This window comes from Aricia agestis, chromosome 16 (genome assembly GCF_905147365.1).
Source record: "Aricia agestis chromosome 16, ilAriAges1.1, whole genome shotgun sequence".
NCBI classification, from domain to species: Eukaryota; Metazoa; Arthropoda; class Insecta; order Lepidoptera; family Lycaenidae; genus Aricia; species Aricia agestis.
Window position 1 is genome coordinate 2,008,484 of NC_056421.1, and position 20,858 is coordinate 2,029,341.

A 20,858-nucleotide genomic window follows, 5' to 3' on the forward strand; every position below is an offset into this window, starting at 1 on the left:
AAAAGTTTTGGAAAAGTTAGTGCAAATATTAATCAAACTGTCTGTCTTCCCTAAGTACTTTTTAATTATGCTGTCAATGCTATTATTACTTTTACCTATCCATTCATTAATATAGGACCATATTTTTTTATAATCACCCTTACATTTATTTAACTGGGCCTTTCTATGCTTGTTTCTCGCAGTGTTTATGATTTTATTTAGTTTGTTTCGAAACCTTGTATAATCCAACCTCTTGGACATGTTAGACGGTTCCATTTTCCATATTCTAAATAACTCGTTTTTTTTATCTATCTTAATTAATATTTGCTTACTTACCCACGGTTGCTTTATCCTTTTATTCTTATTTTTTTCTGTAAACAAACAATCAGCATAAACACTGCGAAAAACATAACACAACTCACTATACAATACCAATGGACAATCAATCCTTAAATAATCCTCCCACGTAATGTTTTTAAGCTTTTCTGTAACCAGTTTATTATTAAGAACTGTCCGCTTTGAGTAACTTTTACTAGATTGCATTGCACTTTGTTTACACACCAGTCTAATACCGATCATATGGTGGTCCGATAAGTTGCATTCCAAGGTGAATGTCGTCTCACAGCTGATGGGCCACGCCGCCCCGCGCCCCGCGCGTGAGCAGTATCCGCTGTCTCGTACCCACACGTGATCGATGCAGGACACCTGTCTCTGTCCTTCCACGATGGCTTCTCTTGTTATCGCTGTAGTCGGGATGACACACTGAAGGCCGTGACTACACAGGGTGGTTTTGTACATGTTTGTTGTGCCATTCTGTTTTTCCGACATGAGGTCTATGTTCATATCTCCTATTATGATGACATAATCTTGTTTTGGAATTTGCTCCAGCATCTGTCCTAAGTAGTTGATAAATTCTATTTTGTTTTTATTTGGAGGTCTATAGATAGCAACTAAGTGCAGTGTATTCTTAAATATTGTTAATTTTCCATACTTTATTTCCAACTCAGAGTTTTGGGTGTAATTTTCTTCCATATAATTTTGAGAACTTTTAACATATATTAAAATTCCGCCACCCCTTCTATTTTTCCTCGTAAATTCAAAAGTGTTATATCCATATATTCCGTATAGAGAAATTTCTTCCTGCTTAATATTAATTTCGGTTAAGATTATGACATCTATGTTTTGTTTTCCTTCTTCCAGTATAGCTAATAATTGACCAAATTGTTTTTTTAACGAATTTATTTTTGTTATCGTGTTTTTTAACGAATTTATTTTTGTTATCGTGTAATGTTATTTAAAATTAATTAAGTACTTAAAGCCTGTTGCACCACTTCCTGATAAAGTGCATGATAGGCTGTCCACAACTTATTCTCCATACATTATCTATCAAGTCAAGTGGTGGATAGCCTATCCGGCACTTATCATGAAGTGGTGAAACAGGCCCTTAGAGGTATTTATCCCGCGGTCCACCTAAAGATACAGTTGCAAAAATTCGAAATTCGAACTTTAAATATATAAAAAAAGACTCATCCGTCAATCAATTTTTTTTCTGAATATTTTAAAGCTATGAACTGCAACAAATGTACACTTTACAAACACAATGAAATGTTTTTGTTTTGTGGTCGCCGTGTACAATGCTCGTGGACAGAAGATAAATTATTGTGGATGCAATCACTCTGTATTTATTCTTTTTTTGCCTACATACTTACTTTTATTTGTGTAAGACAAAAAGAACACGAGAAGAAGCGATTTTAGTGTCTATGTGTTTTCAGTTACTAAAGTATTTATTAGATTTAGTAACAACTTTTTTTTTAAATGAAAAAAGGAGCAAACGGGTCACCTGATGGAAAGCAACTTCCGTCGCCCATGGACACTCGCAGCATCAGAAGAGCTGCAGGTGCGTTGCCGGCCTTTTAAGAGGGAATAGGGTAATAGCCAATAGGGGAGGGTAGGGATGGGAATGGAAGGGAATAGGGGAGGATAGGGAAGGGAATTGGGCCTCCGGTAAACTCACTCACTCGGCGAAACACAGCGCAAGCGCTGTTTCACGCCGGTTTTCTGTGAGAACGTGGTATTTCTCCGGTCGAGCCGGCCCATTCGTGCCGAAGCATGGCTCTCCCACGTATAGGCTTTACGATAACTTAACTTAATTCAAAGAAGATTTTGTTGTAAACTTCGTACAGTTTATGTAAAATTCTTCATAAAATTTAAGTTATATAATATGTAACCATTAAATGTCTCTGGAAGCGGCCGTTAAGGGATTAAAAAGGGAACATAGTTACTGATAAGGTCAAAGAAATAATATTCATTTTCTGAATAATTAATAGCATTTTTAGATATTTATGGCCTGTTTCACCGCTTCCTGATAAGGTGCCCGATAGGGTTATTTGACAGATTTTCCATACTCCATCTGTCAAATTAAGTGGTGGATAGCCTTATGAGGAAGCGGTGCAACAGGCCCTTACAAAAGAAAGGTAGTAAATAGTACTTCCGAAGGCTGTCATTTTACATCAACTACGCGCGCGTAGCGGGGCTACGAATGTGCTACGAAGCTACGGAAATTTTCATGCTACGCACATTTTTGTGCTACGACCATTTTCATGCTACACGTTTTTGCTATTTACAAACACTTTTGTGCTACGTCCATTTTTGTGCTACGAAATTATACTTTTGAATTACGAACATTTTTCCATTGAACTGATAAAGAGTATTTTTTATCACATTATCAAGAAAAAATAAGTTTTTACTAACTTCTCCACTATTATGAAGTGTTTTATATACAAATTGTATAATATAAAAGTACGTAGGTACCTAAAAATTTGTATCATCATCGTAAGTGATAAAATTATGATCCCAGCTTCATATAAAGGTAGACTTTATTGTCTTAAATCAATAAATTTTTATTAACGACGCGACGTGTCGGATGTCGGCAAACGAGCAACACAATACTAAGCCCGAATTACACGACCAATTTGAATCTGATCCGCGTTTCTTACGTGACAATATAAATTGCCTGACCTATTTCACCTTTTTCGGTAATTTGACTTATGTACGTACTTATTGAGCCTTAGATTCGCTAGGTGGCGCTAAGAGTATAAACATTGGCTCTGCGTTAATTTATATTTAAAAATAGTAAAAGTTTGTGTTAATAAGTGAAAAGTGTATGAAGTGACTAAGAAACAATCAAAGTGCATGTGAAACTGTTATCTTAATCATCCAAAAGCTGTGAACAAAGTTATGTACAAAAGTGATATCTGACTAAAAACAAATAAAACAAAAACTTTGAGTTATATTGACCTAAAGAAAAACTAACTAGTGATTTCTTCATACCTCAAGTGGAAACAGGACTAAAATTGTTCATTATTAAATAGGATTATTAAATTTACTTTTCGAGTCGGTACTGTGACGGTGTATTATCGATGCTATGTCGGTAGGTACTCTAAGAATTATTTGAAATTCTATTTAAACGATTACAACGAACAACAAATCTATATTTAACGCCATCTATGTGTATCAGTCAGAACTAAAATGCAAACCAGTGTGCCAGACGATTACTCAGGCGCAACCACGGGTGAAATTTTAAAACTGCAAGAAAATTATTTTAATATGACTAAACATGATTTTATTATTGTTCTAACTGGTATAAATGACCGCAACCCTTTTGAATTTGAAAGCTCTAGTGTTTGTACGATCTCTGGCTAACACAAATATTTTGTTTTGTAGAGTCCCATATAACAAATATCTTAATAAATCAAAACTAAATTATGTACTTAAATTTATTTGTAGTTACTATGATTGTGCTACTTTTATTAATATGTTTAACAACTTAAAATATCAACGCTCTAGAATTGTAAGTCTGAACACGTGTCGCACTGTGCTTAGAGATGTATTATATAGAAACAATGCTGAGTCGAGATCTAAAAAACAATTATTAAATAAGAGTACACAAACATGTTTTGAGACAGCAGACAATAATGAAATTTCTTATGAACATAACAAGGACAATATTTCAATTCATAACAGTTCTCAGGAATCGCTTTTTCGCGCCTAAATTTATAAATATCCTACATCAAAATATGAACATAACATGGCCTTCATGACGCCCTCCATTCTGCCAAGGATCGCCACAGATGGCGTAATGTGGTCACCTCTAAACTCATAAAGGGGAATCACGACCCTCAGCAACGCGAGGAGGAGGAACCAACCAAAGTGTGACCACCAAAGCGTCACCTGCTAAACTACTTCTAATAAAGCTGCTTATGGCTGAAAGGCCCTTACCGCTCCTATTAAGACACTAGTGTACTAATTCGCTTTATTGTCAGCAAAATATTATCATAAAAAACAAGATAAAGCAAGACACTACGCGTAACGTATTTGAAGCACTTTTTTCATGCAACGCAGATCAGTTTGCTACCAATTACTAGCACCGGATCCGGTCTCCGGATCCGGTATATTGGGACCGGATCCGGTAACCGTAAAATAATACCGGATCCGGTGAATTTTCGGATCCGGTTTTCCGGATTGCAATCCCTACGTGGTATAATTTACGGAAAAACTATCGCGCCTATTGATTTGTGCTTTAACAATGTAATTTTTATTTATATGTAGATGTTTAATTATTATCGGTCAGTCAAGGTCTGGTTACTATTAAACTATAAAAAAACTGCCTTAAAGATTATTACCACGCAGAAAAACGACGCAAGCCCTCACAAAGCTCTACTTTTAGCCAGTATAATATTTATTAGGCAGATGACGGACGTATATAATTATATACTTTCGTTATTTTGTCGACTTATGTTTAATGTTACTACTAATATAACTATACTAGTAGTGTAGTGTAGTTAATAACTGTAGTATATAATATTAACGGCCCCACTTTGAGTAATTTAAGGATTACTTACTATACTAATGTAGTTGAATAAAAATTAACGTTAAATGTCAAAGACGATCAAATTGATAAACTTTATTCCTGACTGTATTATACGTCTAATAACATAAACAGACGAACATATAACATCCCCCTTTTTGGAAGTCGGTTAATTACAGTAGGAATTCGATTTACTGGGCTTGTTGTCGTTAGGCGTTCGGCCCAGTATCACGTATCTCGCGAGAGCAATGCGATAGCAATTATCGCGGGATAATTGCTCCAAAATCGCAATTTCGTATCACGTATCCACCAAAACAATACGATTGCAATCGATCACTATACATGACACCATTGTTTGTGACATTCATGACACCCAGCAATCGGTCGCGCGATTATTGCTGCTGGATCGCTATTTTTACGTGATAAGGTAGCGGGTATTTAATAGTCCGGTTAAACGAATGTATGCAGAAAACCGGGTTCGCTACATATAATTATGTTCAGTACATATTACATAATGTTATATGTTTCAAAAAGTTGCACAGAAAATGAATATTTACTAAGAAATTATTAGGCTAGATGACACCCGCAACTCCGCTGCGCCAAAAATCGTTTATCGCACAGTAACCCTACATTTTGCCGGGATAAAAAGTATCGCATGTCCTTTCTTTGGACTCACAGAATATCCATACTTTTATACCAAACTTTTGTTCTACAATAAATTCAATTATTGAATAATACTTAATTGATTTTTAGCCCGTCATATGAAAGTGTGCGGCTGGCATGCAATTTTTAAACAATATAACAGTTTTTCTTCAACGAGAAATGCATGTGTTTTTTAAATAATTTTCCCGTTACAAAAATATGAAATAACTTTTACATAAAATATTATTAGAACTGTCTTTAAGGTAAACTGTAATTTGAGATACAAAGGTATATTATTTCAAACGAAGCAAAGTCATAAGACTAAATATAATATTTTTATAATAAGATAATGCTTGTTTAAGGATAAGAAAATATAAAGGAGTACTACCATATTTTCTTATCCTTAAACAAGCAGTACATATTACATACATATTGGGAAGTGTATTTTAGTTAAAGCCGTTTTTTTATTTCATTACGGAATAACTAGCTTCTTATCCATTTTAGAACCCATATTTTGTTTTTGAATGGTTTTATTGGGACTTTTACTATTTTCCTGGCAAGTGGGAATTAAAAACGTATTACCTACTCTACGCAAAATGAAGTGTTAGAAACAAAATAATATGTTTTCAGTCAGATTATTAAAAGTAAATTTTTATGATTTTTTGTTTCAATATGTAACCAGACCGACCATCTTCTCGAAACAGGTATGCTCGCTCCCCCCCCCCCCCCCCCCCCCAGATTGTGCATAATATATCTTCGGATATATGGAAAAGGATTCCAATTTTGAACTGAATTTGAATTGAATCTTCCACATAAAATTGCTTCTTTGATGTTTTGTGACAAAAATAGCAGCGTAACTTCTCGGATTCTATGTTTTGCCTATCCGCGCTTTATTGTAAAGTTGGCAGACGTGTGATTACTTAAAACAATTAAGTACCAACATACAATTAATTTCGCAGCATGTCACATTATCCGGCCAATCAGCTAAGTATAACAATTGGTAATTACATTCAAGTAATTGACACAAACTTGACGCCGTGGTGTCATTTCCATATAATTACGCTTTGATTATTAGACGAGTCACGGGTGGGTATGCGATTCTTGGAGAGTGACGTCACAGATAATATATTATACTAGCTGTCCCGACAAACGTTGTTTTGCCATATAAAGTATTTCGCCCATTTCATCATCTAGAATAGTTTAAGTGAAAATCATAAAAGTTTATTGTGCGGGAACCGTACATTTTCCGGGACAAAAAGTATCCCTTGTCCTTTCCCGAGACTCAAAGTATCTTGAACCATAAAATGCGTCATATAAGGCTGGCTTTATAACAGCAGGATAACTAAAAGGAGTAACTGGACATACCTGTACATTTTAATAGTTTTTAGACTCATGACTAGCTGCGATATGGCTCTGTTACTTTCTATTATGCGGCTGTAGGTTTGCTGGTGTTTATGTCAATCATAAACGCTTTTATTTCACAAAGCTGCAGGCGAATAAAATGTAATGGGACACTGGTTGCATTTGACTTTATATTGTGTAGGTTTATTGTATACTAGATCGCACGCAACGATCCGTTGCGCCAATCACGCGAGAACCGTACAATTTTCCGGGATAAGTAATACTAAAAGTATATCCATATTCCATACCAAATTTCTAAAAAATCGGTTCAGCGATTTGGGCTTGAAGAGGCTATAGACAGACAGGCACTCTTTCGCATTTATAATATTAGTAAATATTGAAGTCTTGATATTGATTGTTTGTGCGGTGTGCTTGTAGGTATGTTGTTATGTAGCTTCCAAAGGGATTTTTTTTTTAATGAAATAAGGGGGCAAACGAGCAAACGGGTCACCTGATGGAAAGCAGCTTCCGTCGCCCATGGACACTCGCAGCATCAGAAGAGTTGCAAGTGCGTTGCCGCTTGCCGGCCTTTTAAGAGGGAATAGGGTAGGGGAGGGTAGGGAAGGGAAAGGAATAGGGGAGGGTAGGGAAGGGAATGAGGTAGGGGATTGGGCCTCCGGTGAACTCACTCACTCGGCGAAACACAACGCAAGCGCTGTTTCACGCCGGTTTTCTGTGAGAACGTGGTATTTCTCCGGTCGAGCCGGCCCATTTGTGCCGAAGCATAGCTCTCCCACGTATAGTTGAATACACGTAGGATGAATTGATTTTGATAAGGTATTTATAATTTAAGGCTGACGTGATCGGAAGTGTTTATAACTATAATTTACCATTAACTATCGGCTTTCAGAGATTTGTATAGTTATCCATAAAATATACGATGTCTATACGATAGGTACCCGGATTTCTACGGGAACAAAGCAGCCTGCTTTACTATATTTTTTTACTATATTTTGTGGTAAATAAATAAATAAAATAAATAAAAAACTCTGTATTCAAACAAACAAAACAGATCAATTTACACAAGTTACAAAAACCTTTAAATACTGTTATTACAAATCGGTATACCTAGTTGTCTTCAACTAACCACTCCAATAATGACAAAACCTTGCATATTAAATGTTTATCGTAATTTTTCGTACGAAACCTAATTTCTTATTGCACTAATGTGGCGTACATAAGATTCTTTGGCATTCCCTATGAAAACCAAGGCCGCCCTTCGCACTAAATTCTATAAATATCCTACGATTGTAAGACGAATGTTTTTGATGCCTTTACAACATAAAACCGAACATTTCCAAAAGACGAAGAAAACACGTCATTGGCTTAATCTTCTGTACTCATTCAATGTCTTTTAATTCTTGACTCTTGACTTTGAAATATGCAGACAGGCTGCGTATTTATAACATTCAAACCTTAGAAACACGTCGTAAATACTTTGATTGCATTTACCTCTACAAAATTGTACATTCTCTAATAGATTGTCCTCAACTTCTTTCTTGTCTAAACTTTAATATTAAGAGCTCACCTGACTCTAAAAATCAAACATCGTCCTTCTCTCTTTACACTCACGCCCGTCTTTCATATGCCAGGTGAAAAAGGACGGCGCGGAATCATCGCCGAGTTAGTTTTACTTGAATAAAAGACGAACTATAATGATTATGAAAAAAGTATTTTGAGCAAATTTAGGTTTTATCAATACCTTTTTAGATATTAAAAAATATTAAAGAAAAGACAGCAAACTTCGAAGATCCAAGCAAAAATGTGTCTAAAACAAGGTTTTTTGTAAAAAAGAAACTATCGAGCATTTTTTGAGTAATCGTGTTTTCGTCTTGAGCATTTAATCTTTATGAACTGAAGTTACTTGTGTCAAAAAATCAGTTTTCTAGACCTAACAGATTTTGAGATCTAGGTTAAAGTATGTAGTCAAGTTAGGGTCATATGGGCTCTTAAGTACAGTGCACGCAGAGCGAATAAAACTAATCTATTTCTGTTACAAGTTTATAAAAACAATATTTCATATTTTAACCCCTTTACTAGAATGACTCGTCATTATAACGAGCTCTTAAAAGCTGACAGTAAAGACATATTTATCCATAACATAAATAAATTTAAAAACTCTTTGATGAATGCCCTTCAAACCACTTAGCACTCTCTCCTGTAACTCAAATATTATTCATATTGTTATCTCTGTTAATAACTTTATCTTTGTTATCTTTGTCTAATATCATTTATTTAAGTGTAATAATTTGTCACTCAATTTGTAATGTGTACGCCTATAATTGGTACATACATCAGATCTTTACTTCGCTTAATTATTTTATATGTGTATCAATGTATGTACTGTTGGTGAACCTTATTAAAGTAAATAAATAAATAAAATAAATAATTCATTAATTTTATTGTCAATTTAAGAAATGCCTATTTTTAGCCTGGTTGTCCAACATGACTTTTAGAGGCAAACGAGCTTAGAAGTGGCAACCTTATGAAATTAAAGGCAAATAAATATTGTATTAAAGCTTATTTATTTTGGTAAGCATGAGAATAAATTGCATTGTTCGAATCTAATAATTAGGGAACTGTAAAACTCTGGAACGAACTGTCACCAGTAGTATCTACGGACCTATACGACCTACAAACCTTCAAGAAGAGAGCGTACTCCTTAAAAGGCCGGCAACGCACCTGCAGCTCTTCTGATTTTGGGAGTGTCCATAGGCGACGGCAGTTGCTTTCCATCAGGTGACCCACAGGTGAAAAAAAAATATAAGTATTTTTTTTCAAACTTAACACGAAACCATGATATTATATTCGAAATGAAAAAGTTTATATTATCTTCACGAAAAAAATGTGCGGTTCTCTGCTCAATAATCGAATTTCTGTGCCAAATATAGGGCAACATAATAATTATATAGTTACATAGTATAGTACAGGCGTATCATAAGGTCCTCTCTACGTTCAAGATGGACAAACATGATTGCCATCATAAATGAGAAACTGTCAATAACATGCACATACATCATCGATCATGGCCGAACATACACAAATAATAATATTATGCTCCTTGACACGTAGCTTTTCGCTTGTTCTATCATTGGGCAACTTGGAAAAGTCGCATTATAAAAAAATATTGTATAAAAGATTTACAACATATATTCAAAGGACATTTTTTGGTAATTAATATTATATTTCAAACCTTACCCTGAAGCGATTAACTTATCGCTTTGGAATTTGAATTAATCTGAAGTGACTTCACGGTTTGGAGTCAAAGCGTTTTTGAGAAGCCTTGTTGATAAATTGAATCACCTTTTTAGTTTTTCCTCAATTATCATCATTTTTAGTTTTCTCTAAAAATTATATACTGTCATCTACGAATAATAAAAACTAAGGAAAAGTAACTCCGTCAAAAACACGCTCCACAATACTTGTCAAAAAAGTGTACCTTAGGTACACATTTCAATACATTTGCTATATTTAGGTGACCTTGAGCGGTACTAGGCTGACGTTACATGACAGATCAAAAGGAACCAAAAAAAAACGGTAATAGTATGGGAGTTACGATTCCTTAGTTTTTATTATTCGTAGACTGTCATAGAGAAAATTTCGTGGTCGTTGCACTGTTTTACTTGCTTGTTATAATATTATAACACTCATAACTGCCAATTATCATAATAAATGGGTATAATAGAGCTAGTTGTGTCATGGTTGTGGGTGGGTCTAATCCGAATTAATCACAAATGCTGACCCAATGTCCCCATTCTTGTCAATATAACTCTTTCCATTAATTTGATAATATAATAATAATTAGTAAAAATTCGCCAAACATATTGAGGAGTAAGAAGTATTTAAATTGGTTAGCTATTGTTTAGAAAAGCATAAAAATGTTACAATATTTTCGGTAATTAAAACAATTAATTTTTTGCACAATAAATACACGTTTTTTACTAGTTTTTTTAGAGTACCCGCCCACATCGTACAATTTATGACATGTTAAAATTTTATAATACTGCGTCTATGCCGTCTGCGATGCACTATTGCAATCTGTATGTTCTCTTTTCCACCAAAAAATGGATAACTGATACTTGGAAAAACAGCCTTGCAGCCACCCAGCACTTTTTAAAACTTCGATAGTGCGATGCAGAATCATGGTGCTAGTTCTCTATGACTTGTGAGATTGAGCAACTATACGGTCACTTAAGAGGGCGACTAACCCTAAAGTGTCGATTTTATAATTCATTTTTATACTTACAAATAAGCCCCGAATAGTTTCTAAAATTAGATACTAAATTATATTCTGAGCAAAAACACGATATCTTAAAATTTTCTCTATAGAAAAAAATCACAAAGGTGCATCTAATTTTCACGAAATTTTCATTTATTGCCATAACCGTGCATTCAACTAACTTAATATTTTAACACATTGTATAAAATTCTATCATTGAGAGATCGACCTAGCGGATTTTTAAAATGTTGTATATTTATCGAGTTATTGAAAAAGAACTAATTTGGCGATGAATTCGCGTCGTCCTTTTTCACGTGGCATATGAAAGACGGGCGTGAGTGTGAAGAGAGTAGGACGATGTTTGATTTTTTGGGTTAGTCGCCCTCTTAAAATCTTCTCCCAGGCACTAGAGTCTACAGTACTTTTCTCTGAAAATCAAGGCCTTCGCATCTCCTTTTGAGATGCCTTGTTAAGCTATTGCATGGCTTTTATGTCGGGCTTTGAGCACGGCGACCGAATCAAAATATTCCGTAACGAAAAACACCTAACATTCGTCCAACGTCATTTCAGTTCCGCAGACTTCGGCAGACGGTATAGTGCTCACCGCACCGATTGCAACGTTGAAAAACTTCGGCACGGTGTTTATTTGCGTGCGATTAGACGTATGCGAATTATAATTACATACATATGTTGATAACAAATGCTGTGCAATGCTTTACCGCGGCAGTGCCCGAGTGCCACGCATATTTTTTTTTCTCTTTAATATCTTATGATCGTTACTCGTTAGTCACTATAACAATGAACACTATTATATAATTGACTATGTACGATTTGATAGGCACAGTCACAGGTTCCAGCTCGTCCTAATTATCCATCCGTCCGTCCGTCCGTCATCCCACGATTCCTCCCTCATTACGCGTCGCAAATGTCAGCCGCAATAAAACCAATATCTTCCTCATTATCAGGTGGTAAATGTCAATATGGGCCTAAAACCGACCGACAGAAACGAGCAGAAGGATCTTCCGATGGTAAGCGCTAACAATTGCGCTACACCAGAAGACGTATATCTAGTTTAAGAGTTGAGATCCTGGTCAGTCCAGAAATTACCGTTTTCGAGAAAAAAACCATCTAATTTTCACTTATAAACCCGAAAATGTTTATAATACACATGGAATCGATGTGTGTTATATACCTTTTTTTACACAAAAGCACAGTATTATATACCTACTTAACATATTTTTTTTACACAATGCAATGGTATCTGAGATCGAAACGAAAAAAAAAAAGAAAATTCTTTGCGCTTGCGTTCCCAGGCTATAAGTAGTTTTTTGTTCATTAAAAATTATAAGTACATTGCAGCCCACTTCGTAAAACAGATAAAATATATATTTTTAGGGTTCTGTAATGTTTTAGAGAATAGGTTCTCAACGTGGGCGATAACGCCACCTTGTGGGCGTTTGAGACTTTCGAGGGGGCAGTAGAAGACCCAGAGAAAATTAGGGGGCATTGAGATGGCGCAGATGGAACGTGGGTCTACTTAAAAATATAGTCTAAAAAGGCAAAAAAATACACGCTAATCACGCACTAAAGTAAAATAAAAAATAATATCGTTTTATTTTCGTTATTGTAGGTATTGTAATAATTTTTATCAAAAATGTCAAAAAAATATTCCTCAATATAACCACAATAGACATAATTCTGTCTTCTCTGATATAACTAAGCATGCGTTTTAATTGCTACCATTGAAACATTCTTCTTTAATTCTTCATTTTAAACCTGAGTTTATTTCTGAAAATAAGATAGGGGTCATATTCCTATCTTACGACTATAATATAATATCTTACGTTTAAATATAATCGTGGCAATAGCTGTTTTAAATCCGCGACAAATGGTACCTAAGTAAAATTAAGATGGGGGGCTCTAGAAAAAAACATATTCTCAAAGTGGGCGGTGAGCAAAATAAGGTTGAGAAACTATGGTTTAGAGCAATGGTTCTCTTTATGTCTACCAGGCATCCTGTACCGTTTCGGAACTACGATTATTAATTATTTTATTTTGTCTTATCACAAATTAAAATAAGACGCTACCAGTTATTTTTTGTGCAAAGAAAGCTATCCCTTCAGAAAACCTAGTACCTACACTTTGGGCTAAAAAAAAAGCTTATTTTCTTCCTCATGATATACCTATGGCAAATACTTATAAATTATAAAACAATCGTGCTCTTGAAAAACTGAAAACATTTTCTCTTTATTATATAACGAGCTTTTGCCCGTGGCTTCGCTCGCGTTAAGAGGTATTATTATATACAAACTTTCATCCCCTATTTGAACCCCTTGGGGTTGGAATTTATCGAAATCCTTTCTTAGCGGATGCCTACGTCATAACATCTACCTACATGCCAAATTTTAGCCCGATCCGTCCAGTGGTTTGGGCTGTGCGTTGATAGATCACTATGTCAATCAGTCAGTCAGTCACCTTTGACTTTTATATATATAGATTTTAAATAGTCTGTTTCTTCTTTCTCAATAGAAGAAAACATTATTAAAAGTTAATAAACATCAAAAAGCGGGTTAAATTTTATTTGTTTTGGTCGAGTTCCCTTAGCTTTGCAAACTTTAGAAGTTCGACTCAGCGGTCCTTTGGAAATCAGTAAATGAATTATTTGGGCCTCGTAAGGCCAAACTTGCTGATGGACATGACTAAGCATGGCTTAAGACAACCGATTAAATTATTGAAGTTTAAACAAACTTTTTTGAAAGTGGGAGAGCCATGCTTCGGCACGAATGGGCCGGCTCGACCGGATAAATACCACGTTCTCACAGAAAACCGGCGTGAAACAGCGCTTGCGCTGTGTTTCGCCGAGTGAGTGAGTTTACCGGAGGCCCAATCCCCTAACCCCTACCCTATTCCCTTCCCTACCCTCAACTATTCCCTTCCCTTCCCTACCCTCCCCTATTACCCTATTCCCTCTTAAAAGGCCGGCAACGCACTTGCAGCTCTTCTGATGGTGCGAGTGTCCATGGGCGACGGAAGTTGCTTTCCATCAGGTGACCCGTTTGCTCGTTTGCCCCCTTATTTCATAAAAAAAAACTTATTTCGTTTAATATTAACCTTTTGATATACAGAGTGTACAAAAATTAAGTGATATATATTATAGTCATTATAGACTATAGAGTTACGTATGTGTTTCCTATGTAGAGTTCACTGTAAAAGTAGCAGCTCTGAAAGAGCATTTTTTTTTGTGATTTGTACGGGAAAATTTACGACGCTGAGCTTGCGATACAAATTACAAAAAAATACTCTTTCAGCGCTGCTACTATCACAGTGAACAAAATATACAGACACTAAAGTGTTATCACTAAGTTTTGTTACACAGGGTGTATTTTTATTAAAGAGAATTTTTCAATATTTTTGGCAAAAAATGGCCCCGTGCGAATTTCTTACCACCGCGCCGGTTCTTCTCGACGGGGTTGGTTCACGAACCGATAGACACCATAGTTTTGTCGTTATGAAAGAATTTTGTAAAAAATGAACTATGAATTAAACCGATTTGATTAGATTACTTGCTATGTTATCGAGTAGTTTAGTTTATCACGTAAGAACCGTACTTTTTTGCTATAAAACCTTAATTCTCCGCGTCCTTTCTCGGGACTCAAATTTTGTTCTTACCTTTCAACTATTAATCATAATATTTTAATTAAGGGTTAAGAGGCAGATGGATATATGCAACTTTAAATTTGTAAATTAATACAAATTAAGTACATATTTAGAATTTTATCGTTTTTGTAACGATACTAAAATGAGGGTTATGATTTCAAAATATACAGATAAAGTATGACGTGTTTGTTAGTAAGTAATTGATGTCAATTTAGATGTTACGCTTTAATGGCCTGAGTTGTATGGCTAGTCTCTGCCTGAGTTAAAAGGGCTATAATATACTTTCGTACTTGGGAAAAAGTTTGTACAACTTTTGCTTATATACTTATTTTGTTTACGCTATGTCTTATCTCCCAACAAAGCCTTCAAATTTCGTCTGAATAACTTGTTAAAATATGAATAGTTTTAGTAATTGGAGTGACCCGAAATTTTTATACTTATCGCATCTTAAAAAAATCAGAAAACTTTATTTATTTAAATGAATAATGTTTTCAACCGCAATAAAACAAAATAAAAAAGTTACACAAACTTTTTAAACGTTCCACTTTTTTCAAAAATTAATATTTTGAATTCTTAAAAACACTTACCCGCGAGTATGACGACAGCCAGGATCGCTGCACCCGCCATGGCTCGGTCCAAAGTGCCGCGCGTCGTGTTCCGTCCCTCCTTATAGCGTGGAACAAAACCGCCCTCGCGCAGCGCGTATCTGAGGTACATGATTGATGCGAACAGGTGGTTTTTTCAGTAATTATGCAGGTTCATCGAATTTAAGGGTACAAAGGTTAGGTACAAAGATTAATGATCACTAAAAAGATACTTGAAAGTTGTAATACGGCTGGAGGACTTGTATCCATGGTCTAGTCGAGAATAAATTTTAAAAACTTTTGAATTTTTTTTAAATGTCGAAAGAAGTCTATATTTTTGAAATGAGAATTAATATAAAAGAGATTTCCCTGAGTTCATTTGTTTTAACAACAGTCGTACTGCGTAAATTACATTGTTGAATAAAAAGTTGTCGTTACTTTTAATAGCGGCACTAAAAAGTTCGCCCAACACACAGAATAGAATTCATTGAGAAAATATCGGCCAAGTGCGAGTCGGACTCGTGCACGAAGGGTTCCGTACCGTTATAGAGGCAAAATACGCCAAAAATTGTGTTTTCGTATGGGATAGCCACCCTTAATTTTTTATTTAATAAATATTATTATTAATTATTAAACAAGACATATAACTAAGGACTTCATAAAAATTTCAAGAGTTTCCATTATTGATTATGAGCAAAAAAAGGCCAAGAAAGGTTTGTTGTATGGGAGCCCCCCTTAAATATTAATTTTATTTGGTTTTTAGTATTTGTTGTTATAGCGGCAACAAAAATACACAATCTGTGAAAATTTCAGAAGTCTAAGATGTAGCGGTTATTGAGTTACAGCCTGAAGACAGACAGAAGACAGACAGACAGACAGACAGACAGACAGACAGACAGACAGACAGACAGACAGACAGACAGGCAGACAGACAGACAGACGGACAGACATTGAAGTCTCAGTAATAGGGTCCCGTTTTTACCCTTTGGGTATGAAACCCTAAAAAGAAAACGGGTGAACTGAATTATTGATCTATCTTATTTTTATATTCGGCATTATTGTGTTAAGCTTATAATTGTGTAGGTGGGTATACTACAATAAGGAATGACATAGGCTTTTTTTTAATGAAATAAGGGAGCAAAACGATCAAACGGGTCACCTGATGGAAAGCAACTTCCGTCGCCCATGGACACTCGCAGGGAATAGGGTAATAGGGAAGGGTAGGGAAGGAAATAGGGGAGGGTAGGGGAGGGAAAAGGCACGCCGGTTTTCTGTGAGCCCGTGGTATTTCTCCGGTCGAGCCGGCCCATTCGTGCCGAAGCATGGCTCTCCCACGTCAAAGGGCTACTTTTAGCTGTGGGAAATGTAGGGATTTTACACGTACGAAGAGGCTGAAAATATTTTATAACAATAACTAATGCGGAAATTAAAGAGGCACCACGTTGTAAGAAACTCTGTAGGGGCAGGTAGGGCAGGTGACAATAATCCCAGTGTCATCCATGCTTACTATTTATGTCATAAATGCGAAAATGGGTCTATCTGTCTGTCTGACACCTCTTCAGGCCCAAACCACTGAACCGATTTTGTTGAAACTTTTTATCCCCAAAAATGTACGGTTCCATTGCGATAAATGAATTTTGAGCCAACATTTTTGACGCAACGTAGTGGTGGTGGTGTCATATCGAATACTTATAATATTTATAACGTCTTTCCTACCTCTTATAAAATCGATATTCAAATAATATTTCAGTGCCATTTTCAAGCGAGTTTAAGGGCCAATTCACACCGGATCAGCAGCGGCCGGCAGCGGCGCGAAGAGGCGCGGCGAGGCGCGGCGAGGCCGGCAGAGGCGGCTCTCCAGAGATATTATGCTCATTTTTCATGTCGGCTCCATACTAAAATTTCTTAAAAAAAATTATTACTCCCTTATTATTACGCGTAGCTGCGTCTTTTTACATTTTATTATGTAATAACAACTAGGAGACCATATTTCAGCCCAAAAAATGACATCTGGAAATTCAAGTTCTTATGTCTATAATACTCGATTTTCGATCCACTGTGCACCGCGCGTCCGTCGGCGGAAAGTGCTCGCGGCACCACGCGACCCCTCGAGGCGCCTCAGATTTTTTAGAAGCTAGGTGTGCATAAAGAATAAAAAATTTATAATTTTAATTGTAAAAATATTGTATTGCAAACAAATGGCAATAATTCGTTTTATAATTTTTAATTTTCATAGACGAAAGTACTAGATATGTACTTAGTAGGGACGTCAACATGATTCAGGGGGGGGGGGGGGGCAGCTGCCCCTGCGCCCCCCCTCGGTACGCCCATGTCGTCAGCTACTCCAGTATGGGTGGAATAAAAATTGAGAGTATCTCAAAGTTGTTGTTGGGAATCGTATTGAATTGACATTAAAAAGATCCCAATTCGCACCCAATAAATGTTCATATCTAGATTATACACGTTTAGGTTCGGTAGTTGCTATTTTAGTTTTAGTATATAACAACAGATGGCGCTTTTAAAGTAAAATGTATATAATTCTTCTTTACAAATATTGACTATCGAATTAATTACTTAAAATTGCTATGTGAGACAATTTTATGTTTAATTCAAACGAAAATCGCCGTCAGCTAAATATTTGCAGGTGGAAATGTCGTCTACGCGACGCCCTAGGATACATTGAGCGCGAAGTAGGGCTATATTGGTTATAGCATGGTTATAGCTTATATCGCTGGCTGACGGGCTTTCCACCCGCATATTAAAGACTGACGGTGGTCTTTATTATTAAAAAGGTATCAACATTAACCTGTATACATTTTGTACGGTATGAAATGACTTTTTTTTTTTTTTTACATAGTTCAGTAACGCGACTGACGTTGAATCCCCCGTCTGCGATATGGCTGACGGTGCATTTTTGGTTAAGCATGACCTCAATAATCATCCATAAAATTTTCATTCGGTATAAAATCACTTTTCGCAATTATTTTTTTTACAACTTTGAAATACTTTCAGTTAACATCTCACCACGGGTGCGGCGACTGACGTTGATTATATTGATTGATAAATATTAAGCTACCGCTGGACAAAAATTTGGTCGGCATGAAATGACTTAGCAAACAATAGCACTACCTCCCCTACTATGATAAATGCGATGTTTTGTCTCGTGGTGCCGTAAGGGCCGCGCTACACCGGAATGGCAGCGGCGAGGCGAGCACTTTCAGCGTCGTATGATTTTAAACTTTATCACCATTATAGTAATACATAGTATCGCTTGAGAAATCGCGGCCGCCAGCGACCACGAGCGGCTACGGGCGGCCGTAGATTTTTCAAGCGATACTATGTATTACAATAATGAATATAAAGTTTAAAATCTTATGACACTGAAAGTGCTCGCCTCGCCGCTGCCATTCCGGTGTAGCGCGGCCCTAAGAGACATGATGCATTCATCGCAGCAACTGATAGATTCGCCGTTGTCTAAACTTTCACAATTATAAAGTTTAGTGGACAACTCTATGTTTTGATACTGGTTTCAGGAACTACGGATATTATATGTCGCAGTTGTAAATCCCTTTGAGTTCGGATTTGCCGTCTGAAACGATAAAATGTATTACACACCGTACATTTTCTTCAGTAAAAGTTATATTCTTTTCCAGCACTCAAAGAAGCTCTAATAGGAGGATTATTCAACAAACACCGGATTTGGTATATGATATATCTAACGTCGTTTCTTATATCTTCGAATATATAAGTCCGTCTATTCTAAACACCAAACAAGCTGCAGGTGCCATACAACATCGGGCGGCAAAACATCGCGCTAAGACAGTGAAAATGTTTATTTATTTATTTAGGTAGGTATACCTACCTACTAGGGTTGTTGAGGAAGTGATTATGAGGAAGAGGAGGAGGAAGAGGAATTGTCACGCGCAAATTTTGAGGATGCGGATGAGGAAGCGGAAGAGGAAGCGGATGAGGAAGAGGAAGATAGAAAATTATAAATACTAGCGGACCCAACCCAAACTTTTGTCCTGTCTGTACTTTGTACATAACGTACTAGGTACATACATTACACAAAAAATAATTAAAAGGGCATTTTCCAGTGAACCAAACTATGAATCTAAATTCTAAACCATTCTCAAAACACACACAATAAAGAATCATCAAAATCAGTCTAGCAATAAGGGCCGCGCTACATCGGAATGACAGCGGCGAGGCGAGCCGAGGGTTGCAAAATTACGTAATTTTACCGAAAACGCTGGTAAAATACGCGTATTTTACGGTAATTTATATATATTACGGTAAAATTACCGGCTACGTATGTATGCCAAAAGTATAGCGGGGGGTGAGAAGAGCGTGTAGTTGCAAGTTGCAACTTGCAACATACTTACGTTCGGCGGGGCTAAAATTTGAAGAATCATGATATGAATCATAATATGATTCATTTTTCTAAAATCGCAAAATGCAACTCTGCTTGCAATTGTTTTGACTGACTGCACTATACGTGCATTTAGTAAATTATGCCACGAAATCAAGCAAAAGTGTGGGATTATTTCCAAGTGCTAAGTGAACATGACAAAAGGAAACATGTGATGTGTATATTTTGTAATACGGAGTACAAAAATGCTAATGCTACTCGGATGACAGAACATTTTGAGAAGTGTAAAAAGTGTCCTAATGATGTTAAATTATTATTTATTAGTTATTTTTGCATAATAGTCATACGTTCAATGCCTTGGTAGTTATCCAGTTCATGAGAAATGAATTTACAGAACATAAGATTATTAAGTCTTATGTTTTCACCAACTTCAGTAATATTTGTCTGGACATATACATTTTGACTATTTCTTTTTTAAAGAAGACTGCAATTATTACTAACTAAAAAGGTAAAATACGATTTAACTCTTGTTAAATTGAATTTTACCCAATTTTACCGTAATTTACGTAATTTATTTATATTTTACGTAAAATATGGTAAAAAACCTAATTTTACGAAAGTAATATTACCGCTTTACATCCCTCGGAGCGCTTTCAGTGTCATATATATGACTAGCTGTTGCCCGCGACTTCATCCGCGTTAACATAGTATAATTATAATATATTTAAGTAAACGTTAAACGCAAACGTCAATAAACTTTCATGTTTCTAACTCAAGAAATGACGGACTTTCATTGCAACTTTCCACCCCTATTTCACCCCCTTGGGGGTAGAATTTTCAAAAACGCTTAAACACGTATCCAATCATTTTTTATCAGTAACCCAAACATAAAATTTCATGTTTCTAACTCAAGAAATAACGGAGTTTCATTCAAACTTTCAACCCCAATTTCACCCCGTTGGGGGTAAAATTTCCAAAAACGCTTAAATACGTATCCATTCATTTTTAATCAGTAACCCAAAAATAAAGTTTCATGTTTCTAACTCAAGAAATTACGGACTTTCATTAAAACTTTCAACCCTTATTTCACCCCCTTCGGGGTAAAATTTTCAAAATTCCTTCCTTAGTGGGTGTCTA

The 20,858-nt window shown here is 35.9% G+C and overlaps 1 protein-coding gene across 1 annotated transcript in view; it reads right to left on the reverse strand.

The window, feature by feature from the left end:
• LOC121734772 overlaps positions 1 to 20,858 on the reverse strand; it is a 47,164-nt gene that overhangs the window by 13,962 nt on the left and 12,344 nt on the right. The window contains exon 2 of the mRNA XM_042125389.1: positions 15,353 to 15,471. Coding sequence (XP_041981323.1) covers positions 15,353 to 15,392 — 40 coding nt within the window. The 5' untranslated portion in view covers positions 15,393 to 15,471. The remainder of the gene's footprint in view (positions 1 to 15,352; positions 15,472 to 20,858) is intronic.